Consider the following 20,164-nt stretch of genomic DNA (forward strand, 5'->3'; position numbering starts at 1 on the left):
GTTCTCCTGTAGGTGGCAGCAGGGCAGCAGTGGTTGAATCAAAGTTAGCCCACATTTGTCAAATATGCTTTTGCAGTATCTCTTCATCAGAATACGCACATCTTGTTTGATTTTAAGTATAAACTATCAATAAATACAGTGTCTTGTCACTGTGTGATATGTTGCGTGTGCTACTAGTAGTACTTAAAGCCTTCAGTGAGTGTGGTAGTAAAGTTGCGTCACAGTTGGTCATGTGACTAGTCACATGGTCGGTTCCAGTAATTTCGAGTTTATTACATGCCAGCCTTGGCCACAACGGTATTATCATACACATCTGAGTTCTCATCGTCCTCTTGTCTCATTTCTTACTGCTGGTGAGTCTCGAGTTTCAGCATCAGTTTGAGCTAGTAGTGCATGATCATTATTGAACTTTGGTCATCCCAAAGTTTTCACATAGTTTGACTCTCAGTCAACTTGCTCACTGGCACTTGCAGGAGTCCATGAGTCTTTCAAGTCTCAAGTTGAACTCAGAGGCCTTCAAGTTGCATGCATGAAGTTGATCTGGATAAGAAGCAATGACTGAGCAGGCGAGCTCTGCGTTAGAGGAGTGTTGGAAAAAATCACTGATGAACCCAACAGACACACTATCAACTCACTACCCTCCACTCTCTTGGTCCTGGCAGCCTCAGTGACTCGGATATCCTGCATATGTACATGCATTTAGTACCTCCTTGAAACCTCAGCAAAATCTGTCACGTACTGTAAACAGTTATGCACTCATCATGGAATAGAACGAGTCTCTTCTGTTGCACCCTCCTTCGCTTCTTCATTTCCACTTGAGATGACTATGATCCAATCCTTCATCCCTCACAACTTGCTGAGTGTCTATAAACGCAGGTGCTGAGGGCAAGTCTGACGCTACATGAGGTACCAGAAAACTCCCCTACAAGGTTGCCTTCTTTCTTCCGATCACATAATGTACCAGTCTATGGCATTCATTACTTCTCCAAACGCTGTGCCAATGGTATGGTGTTGTTGAGGGAGTACAACATTGATGATGAGAAGCTACCATCGATAGAGGAGAGCAGAGAGAGAGGATCTCTAAATCTAGGAATTGGACTCGTCAGGGAAAAGGCAGGAGTCTGAACTAGATAAGGAAGAGCGACAAATTGAGGTCTGTTTGTTACTTTTTCCCCCAGGCACTCGACCTTGACGGCTATAGCAGCTGTCATGACACAACTCCCTTCATCAACTCCTCCCCAGATGGCTGTTGCAGCTATGGAGGAAGCACCGGTTTGTTTTTCAGTGCAAGCTCACTACCTATACCCAATCAAGACGCTTGGGTTGCTGCATTCTTCAGCTGTCACTGATTGACCTCTGGTCGTCTGCGTCTGCAGGATGGTTCACTCACCCCACTGTCTTTGGAAGCATGTGTCTAAAGCCAATACTCTGGTGAATTTTCTCACCCTCAATGCAGTACTCCTTGACCCACATATGGTTACTTTGGCAGTCGCCTACATACTGTTGACTGCAGTCACTCGACATTAACTTCCGCAGCTCACGTTTGAGCTCTTTTGGGAACCCCCGTTGAGGTTACGGGTTTCTCATTAACCCTCAGCACCTACCACTCTATTCAGATCATCGCCCAGCCATTGAAATGGAACAGAAAAAATGAGCTAGAGGAGAAGGGTGGGAGGCTGTGTGAGTGCTTTGCTTAGAACCTCTATCTGCATCTCAAGCTGCATGTGCAAGGGGCTAGCTCTCAGGTAAGTGGGTTCTCGATGGCAAGATCAGGTAATTCATCAAACATCAAGGGGTTCTTTACATGCTGCTCACAGTCATGTCCTTGGAGATTCAAGTTGGCAGCAGCTTTGGAGAAATGCCTACAGAAACTATTCTTTTGCAAGTACATGTGATCTGATAGTCTTGTTTATTATATTTGATTGACCTGTCCCAGATTGTTGAAATGTTTTTGATAAACCAGTTGAGGCGATAAGAGGTGAAGTGTGGCACCAGCAACAGGAATTAATCAAGAAGTTGGAGATGAAACAGTCCCAAAAACATCTTGCACCAAAAACACCTCCCATGCTAGATCCTCCTCCCAACTGCCTATCACCTTATTGTGTAGGATCGAGATATATTTGCCAAGTTCATATCCCACCTCAGTGTCACGCTGTGATTGGTCCCTGGGTGTGAGTCTCATCAAAGATGCTATGTATATCTGTGCTATAATTGACACGATGATCAAGGTTCTTCAACACATGTTTAGGCCTATCAAACAGAACCTGAGAAATCAGAACGCATCTATGCAACTCTGGTAGTGCCTGCGCCCCGACACTCATCTGGAACACCTGGATAACTTGAGGGCAAGACCAGACAAATATGGCTTCCTGGCATCACTGTTGACATCACCAATGTGAACCATTTGATATAATGATCTTGATTCCTGGAGTGTGTCACTGGCGCTGCTTGTCAGGTTCATGCTCTGGGATACAGATTCAAATAACCATCAAGAAAAATTGAATCCTGAAGGGGAGGGCCCTGGTCCGACAGAAGACGTGGTGATCAAGGTGTCAGATGGAGGTGCATCCAGTTCTGTAGTCGTGGAAGGATCTGGCAATTTACTGATGGGTGAGGCCCTAACCACAATGGACAGGATGGATGGTAGTGACTGGACTATGGAGGGCACTGTGGGGGAAGAAGAGGCTGTGATGCCTATGCTCTCCATGTGTACATTGTGAACAAGCACATTGCTGCTCACGGTGAGCTTGACACAATGCTCTTCTCCAAATATATGGTCATTGACCAGCTCATAACAGTTCCAACTTTTATTTCATCCCATTCTGCTGATGTTATCCCGTCTGACATTTGTTTTACCAAATCCACTTCCGACACCCTCAACTCCATCAATGTCCTACTGGACAAGTTGCTCTATAGCATACCTAATACAGCTCGGTCGTTCAGCCCTTCCTGACTGAGGACCGCAATGCACAAAGTTCTACCAACCACCCTGTGCAAAAAAGCTATACTTAAGGCTGAGACAGAACTCAGAGTGTACTATCAGCATACAGTTACCGCTGTAGGTTTGGACCCGTCAATTGAGGATGGCATTTTCAATCCAGTGGGCATCCGAGGTACATTTTGTGTGTTATACTTAGTCATACCTCAACACTTCCGTGTATGCTTAAGTATCTGACTTTAAGTGACACAGACAAGAATCCAGATGCTGAAAATCATGTCAATGAACATATACTTGCAGATAGTATCCCTTCTCCCAAGCAGGAAGTCCTTTCACCAGCATCACTCTATGATCTAACTGCCATCATTGAGTAAGTACCCTCTGCTGTTGGGTCACATACACAAGTGAACTTTGTAGTACCCATTTTGTCGTTATCATGATGATGAGTAAGCTCTTCGAGATGTGAGTGAGCCTCCCTTTTTATTTGCTATAATTAATCCACACCTCTAGGACGCTCGCAACCTTCAAGATTGGATTCAGGGCATGAAAGAATTTGGTTACAAGACACAGACACAGCTTCTTCAACTAATAAAAACCATGTTATTAACGATAAAAATGATCATCTGACTTGACCCTCCCTTTTCCAACTCATTGACCCGTACATTTTCTTTTCCGCTGTTACTTGCATAATTCCTATTTTTTTTAGTTTACATTCAGGCTCAAAAGCAGTCCGTGACATCTTTTGCCAGTGCACAGGAGATCGCCCTGACTGGTGGGACTGTATATGGAGCAGCGTGCCTCCCAATCATTGGCCCATGCAGGCTGATCTCACTGGTCACTTGCGCAGTGTGGGAGGTAGACTTGGAATAGTCTTCGTGCTTTCAAGTTTCCACTCAGGTTGCATGACTAATTCCAAGCGGCACTTTAAAATGCTGATGCTCCGATCAAAAGCCATATAAATGTTATATAGATACCTAGTTGAACTACTCCCCACTTGACTTCACACCAAATGGCATCAACATCATCACTGACTAATGGGGCCAGGGCCTCTCTCCATGGCAGCCCAAATGACATACTTGAATTGCCTTGTGAATGTATAAGGATAGAGGAAGCTGAGCGCATGCGAGAGAAGCAATCATACATGGTAGGAAAATTCCTTATTTTACTACTTGGTGAGTACTGAGGCATGTATAAGATGGGACTTGATGGAATCACCTTACAGGATGAGGAGCAGGATACATTGTTCACAAAATATAGCATCGACATGGTGTATTCAAGCTACCTAATGTTGCGGTATTGAGTCCGCCAGTACACCCATTTCTTGATGATCCTGAAGTGTGAGGAAGACGCATGGGCACAGAGGGTCAAGAAGGCAAGCCATCTAATGCCGGATTACAACCCTACCATAGAGTGGGCAGCCTACTAGGAGTGATTCTACACCATCCTGAACCTTTGTAACTTTGTCCTTGGCCATCTTTTATTTTAGTTCCTCATCACTATGATCCTTTGTAACTTAAATAGTTATTCGCGCTACCAATATCACACTGTAGTACTTACTAGGTCTGACCTCGGAATTGTATCCCTTGCTCACCACTGAGTACCGAGGATTGATCTTCCACCAAAAATCAAACACAAAGGTCTGTGTGTGATCTACACATATATGGGAATGCCAAATGAGGATGATGTTAAGGCTAAGTCACAGATGCTAGTCAGGCTCAGCCATATACACTGAGCCTAGGGCTGACAAGGCTCAGACTTTGGTGAATTAACAAACAAATCACTGATTTTGTTGCAATCTCTGAGTTGGCAGCAAAATGCTCCTTTTCCAACTGTGTTGGATACCATTCCTAATCTTTATTCTCTTGATGGTGTTGTGCAATGCTGTCATATCCCATATGCCAGACATAGATCCCATCATATTCCCACGCTTTCCGGACCTGTTTCCGGACCCCATATCCGACTCATTCCTGGATCCCCTATCCTGTCCACCCTATGCACATTCCATCCAGCAAGACATCCAGACTTTACCTCCTCTTGGATTCCGGACTACATCCACCACCTCACATATCTCAGTCCTGTTTCCATCCTGCCTTCCAGATCCCCAGATCTCCGGACCTCTGGATATTAACTGTACTATCTCCGGACCTATTCCCACCCTCCGTCCGAGATCCTGCACCTATCCCCATTTAGGCATCTCCCCCTTTCTGGTTCTCAGTTATCTCTGTTTCTGTCTTGCTGATTGATCCTTGTACTAGTTTCATCTCCGAGTTCATTTACTTATGTTCTGTCTTACTTACCAATGTGTTTCTGCATGCTCATACATAGCCTTACTCCTTTGCTTACTGATCCTCTCAGATAGCCTCTAGTATATAACCCCTGTACAACTACAGTAGAGTCCTCAGTCTGAATATCATCTTAGTTCCTGTTCATCACCTTAGACTTGCCCAATCTTCTTCCAGACTTCAGTCCATCTGAGTTTTTTCTTTTCCATAAGGCCTAGGGATGGATTCCCTAGGCCAGAATTCCAGACCTTCAGATTTGTCCCCTATGTCTCTGTCCCAAGTCTAGGGATTGCTTCCCTAGGCTGGAGTCTTGCCTTTCTGGCACTTACCCTCTTTCCAGACTTAGGTCCACTTCCTGTCCCTCCGACTCTACCTTAGGGCAGTCTACCTCCATTTGCTTCTACATTGGACTTCGTCCAATGTAGCCCCTATTCCTTCCGGACCTTCGGACCTCCTGTCCTCTGTACCTCTGGGTATCCTGTCCTTTGGATGTTCTGCCCTCCATACCTTCGGACATTCCATCCTCCATACCTCCGGACCTCCTGTCCTCCATACTCCGGACCTCCAGACATCCTGTCCTCCTGTCCTCCTGTCCTCCAGACCTCCTATCCTTCCATCCTGTTTTCCTGTAGAAGTATTACCTTGCAGCAGGAACTCTCCTGAGCATTTCCTGCATTCCTCCAGAACTCTCCCGCGCTCCTCCGGACATTTCCTGCGCTCCTCTGGAAGTCCTCCTGCACTCTCCACCAGAGTAGCCAGCCTCTGGAAGTCCTCCGGACTTCCTCGGACCATCATCGGACTTCCTCTGAAATGAAGGGCACATGCTTGGGTAAGGGGCACAGCGTACAAGCTGAGGCCAAGCCCCTCTGAGTCAGTCTCTCTCTCCTTTGAGCATGGTTCTTAACAAATGCACTGCATTGTTCTTGGGAGAAGGATACAGATTTCCGTGGGCTCAGCAGACACCACTTGACATGCAAACATTACCTAAGGCAAGTGCATTAGCTGCAGAGAGAAGGTGAGTCCGGGCAAGGGAGTCAATTCAACAGTTCCAAAAGTCCTTGCAGTTCACAACCTGTGGTCCTTCCAGTGTACTAGTAAGTCAGTAGTCTCCTACCTTGCCCAAAAATCTTCATAGTTTCGCTCGTTTACTCCTCAATCTACCCATAGCTCGGACTGGTCTGACTCCCAAAGAGTTGTAGCTTGAAACCAATAGCTTTGTGTGAAACTGGGGGGTTTAGCACACTTTCTGAACTCAACAACCCAGCCAGCACCCCTAGTGCTGGTATGCAAAATTTTGTATTCGAGGACCCAGGTGTTTTGGATGTTATGATGTGCAATATTGAAGCAGACCATGACCTTCGAGGTGTGCACCCTCTTAACTTTTGTACTCATTGCTATAATGCTCGTGAATTGCTAGTAGACCCAAATCAACGTCTTTCACCCATGCTCAGGCCATGACTGGCCCCAAGAAATTTCGAAGACCTTATACCTCCTGACGAAGACACAAACCCTTCAGATTCTTGTGGGAACAATTTGGCTCTTGTCACGGATACTTGGAATCCACCACTGAGCAGAATCCAAAGAGTCCTTTTGACCCTGCGCGATTCTCTTGAAACCACATTAAATGCATTTGGACTCTATCAACACTATCCTAGGCGGCCATCCTTCGAGCCTGATACATACATTCCTTCTTTGCTACTGGCTAGATCCTCTCCAACAACAATTCTCAATGTGCAAGGGGCTGATTCACCTCCTGAACCCCCTTACCCCTTCCCTAATATGACCACCTACTGCCTCTTGAGGTGGATGAATTCTGGGAGCAGTCATAAATCAGAGACTGAGGTATCACACCTCGTTAAAGAGGTTATCCAAGTGGAGGACTTCAGCCCCATGGACCTGGACAGATTTTCGGTGAGGAGGAGTTTGCATGCACTGGACAATAGCGGAGGAAAGGGGATTACCACCTTTCCAGATGACTGGTTAGAGGCTGACATCACCCTCAACATACCTACTAAATCAATGGATGACCCGCCCAGGTTGTTTACCATTCGAGGTTTTCACTATCGACCACTTGTAGGAGTGATTCGTTCCACATTTTCAGACATCCAAGCCAATGCATTTCACCTCTTCCCTTTCAAATGCATGTGGAAGGATCCCCTGGATGGCCATGAGGAATGTGTATTCAATGAGCTATATACATCCAACTCCTGGCTGTAAGCTCAGGATGACCTACAGAGGCAGCTGAGGGAGCCTGGCTGCTTACTCGAATGCGTCATCACCAGACTAATGTTCTTTTCCAATGCAACTCATCTTGCAATGTTTGGAACAGCCAAGGCTTGGCCCCTGTACTTATACTTTGGAAATTTAACCAAATATGCACACTCAGCACCCAAATCTGGCGCATGCCATCTGATTGGATTCTTACCTTCAGTAGGCTACTACTCTCCCACATTGCATACCTCCCTCACCTTGGATTTTTAGCTTCCAGATTGCCTCAAGGATGACCTTAATAGCTTACCTTGAATATCCAAAAGTGGTATAGCAGCTCTTCAGACTCACTGTCAGTGAGACTTGTTTCAATCATGTTGGAAACGTCTACTGGATGCAGATTTCCTTAATGCCTATCATCACAGAATCGTACTCTGGTGTCCAGATGGTGTATTGAGATGGGTATTTCCACATATCTTCATGTACTCAGCTGATTATCCAGAAAAGTAGGCTCTTCATCACTCCTTTTCCTCATTGCAATACTGATAGATGTTTCAGGGTTTTAATAGCAACCATCAAAGACATGGGTGCTCACCCATGTCCATGCTGCATTACACCGAAAGCCTCGTTCGACCTACTGGGCCTTTTTAGAGATCTGCGAAGTCGTCTAGCCAACCTCAGGACTTACTGCCTGGCAAGTGTAACTCAGGCCCACGGATTTATATATGAGTTGGGAAATACCATTGATGGCTCGAAGGTGCAAAAGGTTCTTGGAGATGGGTCCTGGGTCCCAACGGTGGTGTGTGCCTTTGGGATACACTACAGCCTTTTATCAGTACTGACCATCAACTAGAACACATTTGTAGAAAAACTCAGCCCTTTGGGGTTTGACACCTTTCACATGCTTGTGGTTGATTTTATGCATGAGTGTGAGTTAGGTACCTGGAAGGCCCTGTTCACACATCTCATTCGTCTGCTCTATGCACTTCCTGTTGGCGACCACTTGGTTGCTACTCTTGATAACAGGTCTGTCTGCTCATCCATAGTACTGATTTGAAAGTCAATGGGATAAAACATAGATTTCGTCAAATTCCTTCATATGGCAATGGAGTCATATGACAATTCACCAACAATGCCTCTGAAATGAAGAGACTAGCTGCTCGAGACTCTGAAGATATTTTGCAGGTCTGTCTAGTTAATTAAATATCCAACACACATCACTGATGCCTCTTTTAGTGCGCTATGCCTGTCTTTGAAGGGCTTTTCCCAGAAGGCAATGATGAGGTGGTACAGTCGCTTTTGTACAGATTCGTGCAATGGCATGCCCTTTCCAAACTCAGAATGCATTCAGAAACCACCTTGTCAGTTTTGGACAAGACCTTTAAGTGCCTCTCCTGTCAGTTGCGCAATTTTCATGACTTTACCTGCACTGCTTTCACCACCATGGAACTACCTAAAGAAACAGCTGCTCCCCAATGCAAAGCTGCTCACCAACACCCAGGTATTGGGAATCCAGACCCCCGCAGTGGTGGCCGAAAGGCCAAAAAATTCAATTTAAATACTTACAAATTTCATGCCATGGGGGATTATCTACAGACCATCCAGCTTTTTGGGACAACAGATTCCTTTACATCACAGATCGTACATGGATCTCTGTTACCATGCATTTTGTCTCAAAGTTGGCAGGGGGAGTTGGCACATAGAGCACTGAAAGCATTTTATCCATTGACTAGTAAACTAGATACCCTGGCACAACTAGCTAAGCACGAGTGCCATTGCCATGTACTTCAACAAGTGGCAGAGACAGGTTGTGATTCTAACAATAGCGAATGGGTACTGGTGGACTTGCCTGCAGGATTGAAAGATCACTACTACATACCCATGCTTAGCCACAACAATCTGTTGTGTATGTTCAGTTTTCTTCGAGGTCATCCTAATGATCCAGCTTTAGCAGTAAGTGTTGACCTCCGGTCCTGGTCCATCCTGCTCACTATGATTTGCAGGGCTTCATACCAAAACTCAAGGACCACATGCTATACCGACTTTGAAAGTTGGACATCAGCCATTGCAACCATGCTTTCTTGGATGAAGAGCGCAATTTGGTCATAGTCTCAGACAATCGGCTATATTCAGTTCAGACCATGCAGGTAATTTATTCCTGAATTTTGCTTGTATAAGATGATTTATCATTACAGGTCCGGTATACTACTTATGACCTTCAATGAGAATACAATACAATCAATCCTTGGACACACTGTGATGTCATGGTGTCATCTGGCGAAACAAGGCCCAAGCATCCCTACTGGTACGCCTGCGTGCTGGGCATTTATCACATGGATGCATGGCTGAATATCGAAGGGCTGACTAAAAGGCACCAACTCGAGGTCCTGTATGTTCAGTGGCTGGCACCTTTGGCCAATGTCATATCCACATATCCGGATCTCAGATCTGACCCTTATCTCATCTCAGATCCACATCTTATCTCCGATCCTATCCACATCTTATCTCCCTCCAACATCTCATCATTCAATCTGTTCCACTTGTCCGGTCTGGTCCACAACTCATCAGAATCCACAACCAGCGCTCGTCTCCTTTTGGTAACCCCCTAACTCCAGTATTTCAGTTATCTGTATATCCATCCTGCTCCCTGATCTGCTACCTATGTTTCATTTCCGTTTCATGATTTGTGATCTGTTTCTACTTACCAATAGACTATCCACATGCTTTGTACATAGCCTCGGACTCTGCTGATTGATCATTCCGTTAGATACCTATAGTATGTAACCTCCTGTAACTTTCTGTAGTACCTCAGTTCAAATATCATCTTAGTTCTACTCATTCCTGTCCTCCAGACTTGAGTATCTCTACTCTCATCACCCTCCAAGACTTAGGATTGATTCCTATAGTCTATCCATATCCGCCTCTGTCTCCAACAGTCCATTACCATTAGTTTCTAGTCTGGACTTGTCCAGATTAGCCCTACAATACTTATCCCTCATCTGGAAGTCATCCGGATCCATTACGCTACTCATCTGACCTTCTGGACGCATTAGTCTTGCCTTCCTGAAATAAGGGGCAATACTCAGGTAAGGGGCACAGCGCACGAGCTGAGGCCGAAGCCCTTTGGATCCAGTTATCCCTTGAGTACGACCTTAACAGCTGACCACCATTCAGGAATGGCCTTTGCTCGACTCCCGAAGGTGGCATTTGTTGATGAGACTGACCGTGATGCGTTTGGCTTTCTAGATCCCAGTCAGGTAATACAAAGTGCACACCTGATACCAACTTTCAAATCTGGGTGAGGAACTACTTCCCTTCGCCATGGAGAGACATTTGCATGTTGGGATGGCAATTTAGATGACTGGGAAGCATTCTATGTGGGCATGTCAGTGGAACGCCCTATCCTAGGTTCCTTACTCATATCCTAGACTACTCAGATTTGTGGACCGAGACATGTTCATGCGGTACACACACTATGGAATTGGCCACCCAAAGGTTCTGCAGGAGATGGCAAGAGATTGTGCCAACATGGACCTCGCAGATGACCTGGAACCAGAAGAAGATAGGGGTTGCGAGAGAGACCTTCGTTCCTCCAAGAGTGATGACAAGAGGGATAGAGATGATGATGACAATGAAGGAGTCGACCAAGAAGATCAAGATGATGATGATGATGACAACAACAACACTATTGAGTGCGATGATGACAAACAGTTGGGCAACGACCATCCAGATGACTGGGAGATTGGAGGTGCCAAGGATGAGGACAATTATGGGTCTTTCTGAATGGTTAAGCGGTACTACTACTTCAGCCTTTATTTGCACCTTACTTCATGCTAATCAATGTCGCACCCCATTCTTTCTTCCTGGAACTTGCAGGCCCTGGTCCCAAAGTGAGTTTGACTGGTCACTGTTACCAGTACTGCAATGGCTGCCATGAACTTGAAGCCATAAGGTTTTGTCATCACACAACCATGTTTATCGTGAGCAGTGAGTGTCAAGCGCAGCACGTGGCCTGCAACCATGTCTCAATCATTTGATGAGCCAGGATGGCCCAGGTGAGTTGCAGTGATTATTACAATGACTTGCCTAGGGGCAAATGTTTAGAACATCCACCTGTTCACCCGTCCCACCTCCCAAGAAAGTGGATACCTTCTGTCATTTGGTAGTCATCATTCACCAGAATCACCACTGAGTAGCAGCGGCTGAGTCATTCTGAGTCTGCCAATCGCTGCCGTTATCTGATTCCAATGGGAAATTCAATTGTGCTGTTTGGTGGCGGGGTGCATCAGAAGGTCGTGAAAACCTTGAGAAGCTTAGACCAAAAAAAGGAAGGGCAAAAAGCGTCAACAAGGTTGAGAGGAGAATGCGCACATCCCTTTGGTGCTGTGGTGGCGGCAGATCACAATTTTGTTATGAAGCCCAATGCTGTCATAAGTTAGTTGACTGGTCCCAAAGGCACTTCCCATCAAAAGGTCTTGAAGTGCATCTTAATCAGAAACATAAATGAGGCAGAACCAGAGCCATCAATAAGGTTGAGAGAACTGTGCTGCTATCTCTTATTGGCCTTCCTGGCTGGAGGTCATGGTTATGTCACAAAGCCCCACACCATTGTAGGTCTGTTGAAGAGTGCCAGAGGCACTCCCCACAAGAATGTCTTCCATGAGGCTGGAGCACCAAGCATAAGTGAGACAAAATGACAACACCCAAAATATTTGGCATGAGTAACCTACCACGTAAATCAGCTGCAATGGAGGAATGTCATTGATTATGTCACGAAGCCCCATGCCATTATAGGCCTGTTGACGAGTGCCAAAGTGACCATGCTTTGGAATGTCTTATATGACGTTGCAATCCAACATGTAATTGATTTTAGCTGAGAATGTTCAACAGCATCAATGGGAGTACACTTGCATCCCTTGCTGCCTGTGATAGCGATGTCCCATGGGTTTGTCACAAACTGACAGGCTAATATATCCTTGCTGACCAGTGCTAAAGTTACTTTCCCTTGGAAAGTCTTGAATGATTTTTGATCATGAAACACGAATGAGCATGAGTGAGATTGCTTGACAACAATGAAAAAAGGGTGCTTGCATCCCTTGTTTACTGTGATGGCGGTGCATCACAACTTAGTAACCCACTCCTCCTGCTAGGTTATATCAGTAAGCATACATGGCTACACAGCAACAAGTCAAATTTCTTGTTGTATACATGATCATATTTGGTGAGAGCAGAATTAAATGCTCCTATAATTCTCACGACTACAATCCCAAGGATTCCTGCATTCACCGATGGCATCGAGAAGTATTACCTGTCAAAGTATGGATCTTCATTCACACTATTCACTCCAAAACAGAGGCTTCGAGATGCTTTGTCTAAGTCCATTGTCACATAACAACAGATGCAGGACACACCCACCTCCACACGTAGCAGTCATTCACCGACACCTCGCCTTCGCGCCGAATCGCGCACCATATTAGACTCGTGACCAGTCTGACGTACATCCTTTGAGAGTGGGAAATCTTGACGTAGTCAGACTGGTCGATCTCGGAGAAATTTGGCAGGCGAAGCACGGAGTTTGAAAATTGCAGGTGCCTTTTGTGCCGACGCCGTGTCATCATCCATCATATTATACAGACACTACTATATTGCTACATCTCTATGTTATGACCGGCCCAAATCATGAGTTTTAACGTTGATTCCGTATTGCCCATGTCCATATTTGCTTTGAATGCTCTCGACAACCTTCCAACGGACTTTACAAACACGCTTTCAACCATACAGTTCCAGCAAGTACTCGAAGCCTTCGCGCACCTTGATTTCGTCTCGAAAGGCACCAAAAATCCGAAGTTATTTCAACTCAAGGCTCTCGTATCTTTACTAGCAGGAAGAAATGTGATCCTCCGAGCTGAAACTGTGCGGGTGCATTACTTCGGAAAAATCCATCCCTCCAAGTGGCCATGCTAGGTTTGTCTGAGATGGTATACAGCAGGAGGTCCGTAGCTGTCATCCGCATGCCACGGAGCATTTTCAGCAAAGAGAGAGTTTTTTCCTGTGTCGAGGCTGCGAGGGTCCACTGTTCATGCTAAAGATTCAGAGCATACTGCAGTAGTGGTGGATAATATGGAGCAAATGGTATAATTTGTGGGATCCTATTTCAATTTTAGTGCTGCAGCGCAAATCGAGAAAGATGCGGCCGTACTCTATGCAGTGCGCGAACGAAAGTTTGTGTGCGATTGATAGTTAATTGTAACTATGTGGCACTATTACTTCGACCGGCACAACCGGCACTTGCACATTTTCAAACTCCGTGCTTCGCCTGCCAAATCTCTCCGAGATCGACCAGCCTGGCTACGCCACTCGACTTGTCCGTGGTTATATAAGCCAGGCTGGTATCGAGCCTAGCACCATATGACGTTGACGGTTCTGGATGTGTCAACCAGGACCCTCTACATGATACGACTGACTTCTCCCCACCGAGTCTCGTCGATCTTTCGATCTATGAGAGGGATCATGAGGTAGTTTGGGAAGATGACGACGACGAAGCTTCATTGTATCCATCTGCCGATGAAGCTGTCGAGGATTATGCGGGAAGCGGAGATGGTGTTCCCTCCTCGTCGGGGATTACCTTCAAAGCCCGAGGTTTCCCACTAAAATGCGATTCCACTAACGATTGACTGATTATGTTTGCTAGAACCTGATCGGGTTTCTGCACCAACCAGACAGGCATCGAACAGGTACCGATCCACCGCTCATGGAAAGAAGTCCCCATTAGGCGTGAAGTGCAAAGGGGTCGTACGTCGTGGATCGTCTGAACGCAACAAGGCCAGTCAATCGAGGGCAAGAGGGCTTTGCGCAGGATTTTACACCATAAGAAACTAGGCGTGGATGCTATTGAATTTCAAGTGTAGGTACGAGTCAGTCATGACTCGGATATTTCTTTATTTTTCCTAGTATCATCATATTGCTTGTTTGCATTCAAATATTGATCCACGTCCATTCAACATCCTAGCGTATGAGTCCTGCAGATTCGCCAGCTTTCGACGAAATCAGTATTTTGGAGCTTTGCCATCCGTTTAGAACTTAATACTAGGTTGTACCAGGGTTGTACATGTGGAGTTTATAGTACCCTGTTATCACTCGGCGGTTGCTCTGTTCCTCAACACATGAATAGGTCGTGTTTGCATGGGCCGGCGCTTGAAATTTTGAAAACCGAGTAGACATTGTAGATGCGTACTTGCACAAGAATTAGAAGACATAATATAATGGTAACCTGTTACCATTCGGACCTTCCTCGCCGACTTCGAACGACTTCGAACCATGAACGAAAGTCCGGGCACTCTCACGACATTCATAATGAAAAGACCGAAGACTCTGCACAACTTCTTCGCAAGTCAAGAGAAGATGAGAGAGAACGAGATGTAGTATTGGTCAGCATAAATCTATGATAAGCAAGGGTATTTTCGTTAGAGATGTAATCGGAGAGAAACGGTTTGTGGGTTTGTGAGTGAATATTACATCTGAAGAGATAAGACGAGATGAAAAGTGTTGAGATATTAGATAAACGAATCAAGGAAGTTGTTAAGTTTTAATTCGTGTTGTGTGTGGGAAGCCGGAGCAGGAAGGCAGGAGTCTGGGCGAGGCATGTGGATCCCAAACACGTTGTGCTACAATTGTGCTGGGTTTGAATTTTGCATCGTAAGTTAGTAGCGTGCAACAGGTGATGATAAAGTCTGCACAGGTACTGGGCTTACGGAGTCCTGTTGGTCAATAACTAGGTATGCTTGTCGTCCATCCTTCAAGTCGTTGTGACATCTGCCTTGATCCCTATTCTACCTCAGATCTTGCTACTTCTCCACATGCAATTGCTGAGTGTGGTCACATCTTCTGTTTCAGGTGCGCCTAAATTTCTACTAGTACTCCCGCCCAGTAATAATATTTGTCTCTCATCTCATACCCTCTTCAATCACAGGTGCCTTTACTCCTTAAGCACAAGCACATGTCCCCTCTGCCGCGAAGTTTTCGATCCAGATCGTGTCAAGAAACTCCACGTCGGAAATACCTCCGAACAAGAAAATGCTGAACGAGACGATGCTGATCGGGACAATACAGAGCGAGATAATGCCGAACAAGGTGTTGTCTACGATCATGCCAATCTCCTTCTTCATCGGATGTCTCTAGTCTTAGGCGAAGGCGTGCCCGAGGCTGATGTCGCTGAAGTAGTCTCCGAAGTACAAGAATGGCTACAGTCTCAACCGGATGATCCCAATTCCGTGAGTCCTTTTCACTCTGCAGGCGCATCACAAATGTGATGTGAACCGATGCTTGCTGTCGGTACCTTACGCAGTTCTTATCAAATGTCTCATATGCGGCGTTTTTAGCATATACCACTTCGAGCTGCCTTTGATTCCCTCCAGCGATACAAAGCTCTTCAACGTGAGAGCGAGCGTGAAAAAGCAGAATGTCATCGTCTTCGCGATCAGCTACGCAACAGCACACTAATCACAGACCATGGCTCCAGAACATCTCGTGCTATGGAAGATGGTCTCCTTACTAGGATGGTGGAAATGGAGACAAAACACACGATGTGAGTTGCTACTCATAAGTAACGATTATTTTTCTAAACGATTTCTCCGCAGAGAGGTGATCATTTGATTCAGTGGCGTTTATGTCGAACTTAACTTGCATCCACATAGCTGTCGCAATTACGATCTCAGTTACGAAACCTTGGTGATCCCCAACCGCGATACCTCAATGTTATTACCAATCCCCTCCCCCCTCAGCCAAATTCCTTTCCTCGTGCAATGGATTTTGGTACCCACATGCGAATGGGCCATCCTCGTCCTCTGCACCGTTGTCGGCCGACACCCTGGATTTTAGTTGTCTTCTCGTTGATCATTTTCTGTAGTATCATCGAGGTATGTACACGTTTTATCTCAACAACGGTGAAATACTGACCCCCTGTGGTAGCTTTCAATCTCAGCCTGGCTCACGTCGCGGTTTACTGCCCGCCACAACTACTTCAGTCTAGCTGAACGAGACCGCACTTGTTTTCTATTGTTCACTTCAGCATGGACGATCGTATTCTCCAGTCTCTACATGTGTTTCTTTTATCTTCCAGGCACTGTTTTAGGTAGTGTGATATCTCATATCTTCTCGTACGTAAGCTTCCTTTGACACGGACGGTCGACCTTGCTGATAAACTCGTCGTAGCCTATTTCTAACATGGATTTTCTGGACCGCGGGTGCTACAAGTATAACTACAGCTCTGAGTGGCGAGCTGAATCGCAAGTTGGTAACTTCTTACTACTCATTGCTCACCTCATATCTTCTTAGTACCCCGAGCGTTTTCGCATATCCTGTTCAACTTAACGCGCTGCAAGGCTTTGCTTGGGTTACTGAGTACGTGTCATTGATATATGTCTATGGCTTCCTTGTTCATATTCTCGTTAGGGCTCTTGTAACTTTCGCATTACTAGCTGTGCTCATCCGTGGCATTATCGCAGCCCGTCGAGGTGATGGAATACGTGGGTCCCTGATTACTTGAGCGGGCTGTTGTCCCCCACTTCGTGTTCTTCCATCTACGTCATGCATTGTCATTATGATCTTGCGGTTGTAATGACAATGTATGACTGGCATTGTACATAGTTGATACATAATGCCCTCCATTCCTCCCCCGCGTGTTCCAATAGCCCCACCAGACCTGGTTGCTAGGTTATTTCTTTGGTGTTATGTACGAGCAATACGAGTTATGTTTTTGTACCAAGCAAAATAATCAATCTGCTTTCACAGATCGAAGCGGATGTTGCTGAACTAGTAACGTACCGTCCGTGTGCGCACTCGTGTTGTAAGCGTATCGACTGATGAGTGACTCCGCACATATTCAAACGCCACAAAAAAGTCACCTTTTCAATGTAACAACGCTCATGCCGCATTTCCATATGACACCTAATTCAAGGAATCAGTAAATGCAAATGACATTTTAACCCTGTACATACGATATTTCAGACTGAGTCAGACGGTAAAACCAAGTTTAAGCTAGGTTCCGTGTTGGTTCCGTGGTAGTTTCATATACGGTGTCCACCAGTCTAAGTCGCGTCGCGTCATTGGACAGGAATGCAATGTGAAGTCATGTGATTCCGTATTTCTCCCGTTCGTCAATTGACCCCTATATAAAATTTCACTTTCTTACCGTAACCATCATCATGCTCGGGCTTGTAATGAAGACAGATATTCTCCTCAGACCTCTCAAACAAACTCTGCCATTAGAAGGTCCTAACTTACTCTACTCAAACATCTCAAAATTCATGCCATCGTTACTCTCGCCGCTGAAACTCACGAGACTCAACCATGTATTAAAACCCCTCCTCTTCATCCTCTTCCACCTATGTTGTTTCATCATGCTATTCCGACCAGTACTCAATCACATCATATTGCACAAGCTCGGCCAAGTATTTAAATGGGCGCTATTTTTCAATTCGCCCCAATATCTCATGGCCCTGTTCAAAATTTTCATGCTGGCGCTCGTGACCGCTGTCATGTACAATCCCGGCGCTACAGTAAAATTTGTCACTTCTATATACACTGTTTCGATTGTGATTATGCGACTGACTCTGCGTCTTCTCTTTCGTGCAGGTTTGTTGACGTTCAAACTCATCGTCCTGCTTGCACGATTCACGTGGCACGTTTGTCTGCGGAGATTGGAAGATGTGTGGCACAAGTTGAATCATATTAGACGTCCGTGGATGAGTGGTGTATCCTTGGTAGAACGTACCTCGTGTGTGGATGTATAAAGTGTACACAGATGATTTATTCGCTTTCCATGTTTTAGATTCGCTGCCTCTGCCAGCTAGTCAAGGTTGGACACAACGCGTAGATATACGCGCGTTTTTAACATGTCAATAAATTACAATATACCCTGCCGTGATTGAGGTTGGTTCCAAGGCAATTTCTGGGGGCATGGATGTTCTGTCATCGCCTTGCCAGTATTCGCTCTGGGCCGCTCGTTGAACGTTGAGCTATGGGCGTATTCCACAAGGGATACTGATGGTACCTTCCCTAGCACTGACGAGTATATTGCTATTACGACGGCTCTCCATGGCATCCAATGAAAGCTGTAAAATAGACCGACGGGGTGCAAGGCAGTCAACGAGCGCAAGATCGAATCTTCAATGTTCTACGAGGAAGTATCTGAAAGGTCACATAGTGAGCCCAACATGTTGGAATTCCGATGTGCCGTGATCTTTAGAGGCCATGTAAGGTAGGTCAAGGCAGTGCTCCGCAATCAACTCGGCGTGTCTTCAGTGGCATTAGGTAGGCTAGCGATGGACTCGTGCCAATATTTGGACACGTTCTGCAATGTGCTGCTTATCAGACCTCAACATGCCAGCAGGTGCCTAATTCGCCAAAAAGCAAGCGAGACGGCGAAATTTTAGTTACCAGCTGATCAGTGATGGCTCGGATCGTGACCGTCGGATCGGGATAGTCATCACCCAGCTTTTCTCGCGGGTGAGTTCTCGGGCGCTGATTCGGTTAGGGGAGTTAGGCGAATCGTCTTTGAACCATGCGTTGTATTCTTGAGAAGTGCAACGGCTAGGGAGTTCAACCATGCGCCGTTCATTCCCCGAGTGGCGGGTGCTGACTGACCAGATGGAACGACGAGACAATAATAAGACATCATCTTTCACTGCCTTCCTCTAGCTCTAGTCATGTTGTTCCAAAGTACTGCACTCTCAGGATGACACTGCCGATACAATCCGCTTCTTAACTTGAACCCTGTGTGAACTCTGTCATTACACGGATCAAATGACAAGGAAGCGATCTCACCTATCATTCATAGAGTCATTTCACCTGATAAGTTCAGAGACCTGGTCGATATTTCGCAGCATCAATTCGAGAAGCAGACTTGGCATTTGTGAGATTTCATTTTGATAAGCCCCGATCACGACTACACGACGATGCATGCAATAGTCAAGGCATAGAACATCGGTGGGAAGAACCATCCTTCTCAGGGATGGCCCTTCCTGTATCCCTTCCTACTTCGAGTCTCAACAGCATGTAAAACACATCGCGAAGGGTGGAACAAGAGACGTACAAGAGGTCCACGATTGCCGTAAAAGCAGAGACGCAGAAGTCTAGTTGACCGGATGGATGACCCAATACGTTGGCGTCGGTAACAGCCGTGTTCCAACTTTTCCCATAGATGAGTCCCCAGGTGCTGATTCGGAGGGCGTTCACACAAGCCGTCACCAGTTTCATTCGTCTGTTCATGGACCACGGGCGGAATCAACGCATTGCATACAGCAAGTGCGACGGCCAGTTCAACCATCGTAATTTGTCCCTGAAGCAGCGAGGACATGGAGCATAGAGGCAACATTCCAAAGGGCGGTACCATCATGATTACGCCGCCAGCGCTGTGCGACAGAGATCGTGTCAAAGGGACTGAAACAACCCATCTATTATTTCACAATGCAATATCAGTTCATTTTGCCACGCAAGTCCAAGAACTTTGACTTAGCAGCCCAACCTCAAAAGCGGACCTGACGATGGCTGCAATAATTGTGGTAAAATCTTGCTGGCCTTCTATCCTTCTCACCGGGAAAATGAGAATCATCCGATGTCTGCACCTGTGTATTCCAACCCACTCAATCACGAGGGCTTTGACAGAATTGAACGACAAAATTAGACACACGGGTGAAATTTATGATCCCATCCTTGCCTGAAACCCAGGGGTAGTATG

The 20,164-nt window shown here is 45.9% G+C and overlaps 7 protein-coding genes across 7 annotated transcripts; 6 read left to right on the top strand and 1 right to left on the bottom strand.

Moving 5' to 3' along the window:
• Positions 1–2,800: 2,800 nt before the first annotated feature.
• BJ212DRAFT_1503239 (uncharacterized protein) lies at positions 2,801–3,312 on the top strand (the record flags this gene model as incomplete). Its single annotated transcript, XM_041341594.1, has 2 exons — positions 2,801–3,072; positions 3,102–3,312. The coding sequence occupies exons 1-2, from the start codon at positions 2,966–2,968 to the stop codon at positions 3,310–3,312; spliced, it is 318 nt and encodes a 105-aa protein (XP_041193062.1). The 5' UTR covers positions 2,801–2,965.
• Positions 3,313–8,664: 5,352 nt separating this feature from the next.
• Positions 8,665–9,072, top strand: BJ212DRAFT_1209724 (uncharacterized protein; the record flags this gene model as incomplete). Its single annotated transcript, XM_041329207.1, has 1 exon — positions 8,665–9,072. A coding segment is annotated over one exon (408 nt), but the record flags the coding sequence as incomplete, so codon positions are not given.
• A 1,532-nt stretch (positions 9,073–10,604) lies between these two features.
• On the top strand, positions 10,605–11,211 carry BJ212DRAFT_1480844 (uncharacterized protein; the record flags this gene model as incomplete). The annotated part of the gene is made up of 3 exons (XM_041340159.1): positions 10,605–10,680; positions 10,732–10,813; positions 10,866–11,211. 3 exons carry the CDS (start codon positions 10,605–10,607, stop codon positions 11,209–11,211), a joined length of 504 nt encoding a protein of 167 aa, XP_041193064.1.
• A 1,849-nt stretch (positions 11,212–13,060) lies between these two features.
• Positions 13,061–13,523, top strand: BJ212DRAFT_1354547 (uncharacterized protein). Its single transcript, XM_041335630.1, has one exon. It carries the CDS (start codon positions 13,108–13,110, stop codon positions 13,390–13,392), a length of 285 nt encoding a protein of 94 aa, XP_041193065.1. The 5' UTR covers positions 13,061–13,107; the 3' UTR covers positions 13,393–13,523.
• Positions 13,524–15,205: 1,682 nt separating this feature from the next.
• Positions 15,206–15,737, top strand: BJ212DRAFT_1271429 (uncharacterized protein; the record flags this gene model as incomplete). The annotated part of the gene is made up of 2 exons (XM_041330959.1): positions 15,206–15,321; positions 15,398–15,737. 2 exons carry the CDS (start codon positions 15,206–15,208, stop codon positions 15,735–15,737), a joined length of 456 nt encoding a protein of 151 aa, XP_041193066.1.
• Positions 15,738–16,229: 492 nt separating this feature from the next.
• On the top strand, positions 16,230–16,972 carry BJ212DRAFT_1446934 (uncharacterized protein; the record flags this gene model as incomplete). The annotated part of the gene is made up of 6 exons (XM_041338323.1): positions 16,230–16,266; positions 16,306–16,343; positions 16,396–16,583; positions 16,639–16,716; positions 16,762–16,827; positions 16,879–16,972. The coding sequence occupies 6 exons, from the start codon at positions 16,230–16,232 to the stop codon at positions 16,970–16,972; spliced, it is 501 nt and encodes a 166-aa protein (XP_041193067.1).
• Positions 16,973–19,127: 2,155 nt separating this feature from the next.
• On the bottom strand, positions 19,128–20,158 carry BJ212DRAFT_189905 (uncharacterized protein). The gene is made up of 4 exons (XM_041342594.1): positions 19,965–20,158; positions 19,520–19,880; positions 19,252–19,460; positions 19,128–19,200 (listed from the first exon to the last, which is right to left on the bottom strand). The coding sequence occupies exons 1-3, from the start codon at positions 20,036–20,038 to the stop codon at positions 19,272–19,274; spliced, it is 624 nt and encodes a 207-aa protein (XP_041193068.1). The 5' UTR covers positions 20,039–20,158; the 3' UTR covers positions 19,128–19,200; positions 19,252–19,271.
• Between the last annotated feature and the right edge of the window lie 6 nt (positions 20,159–20,164).

This window comes from Suillus subaureus (genome assembly GCF_016647635.1).
Source record: "Suillus subaureus strain MN1 chromosome Unknown BJ212scaffold_16, whole genome shotgun sequence".
NCBI lineage: Eukaryota > Fungi > Basidiomycota > Agaricomycetes > Boletales > Suillaceae > Suillus > Suillus subaureus.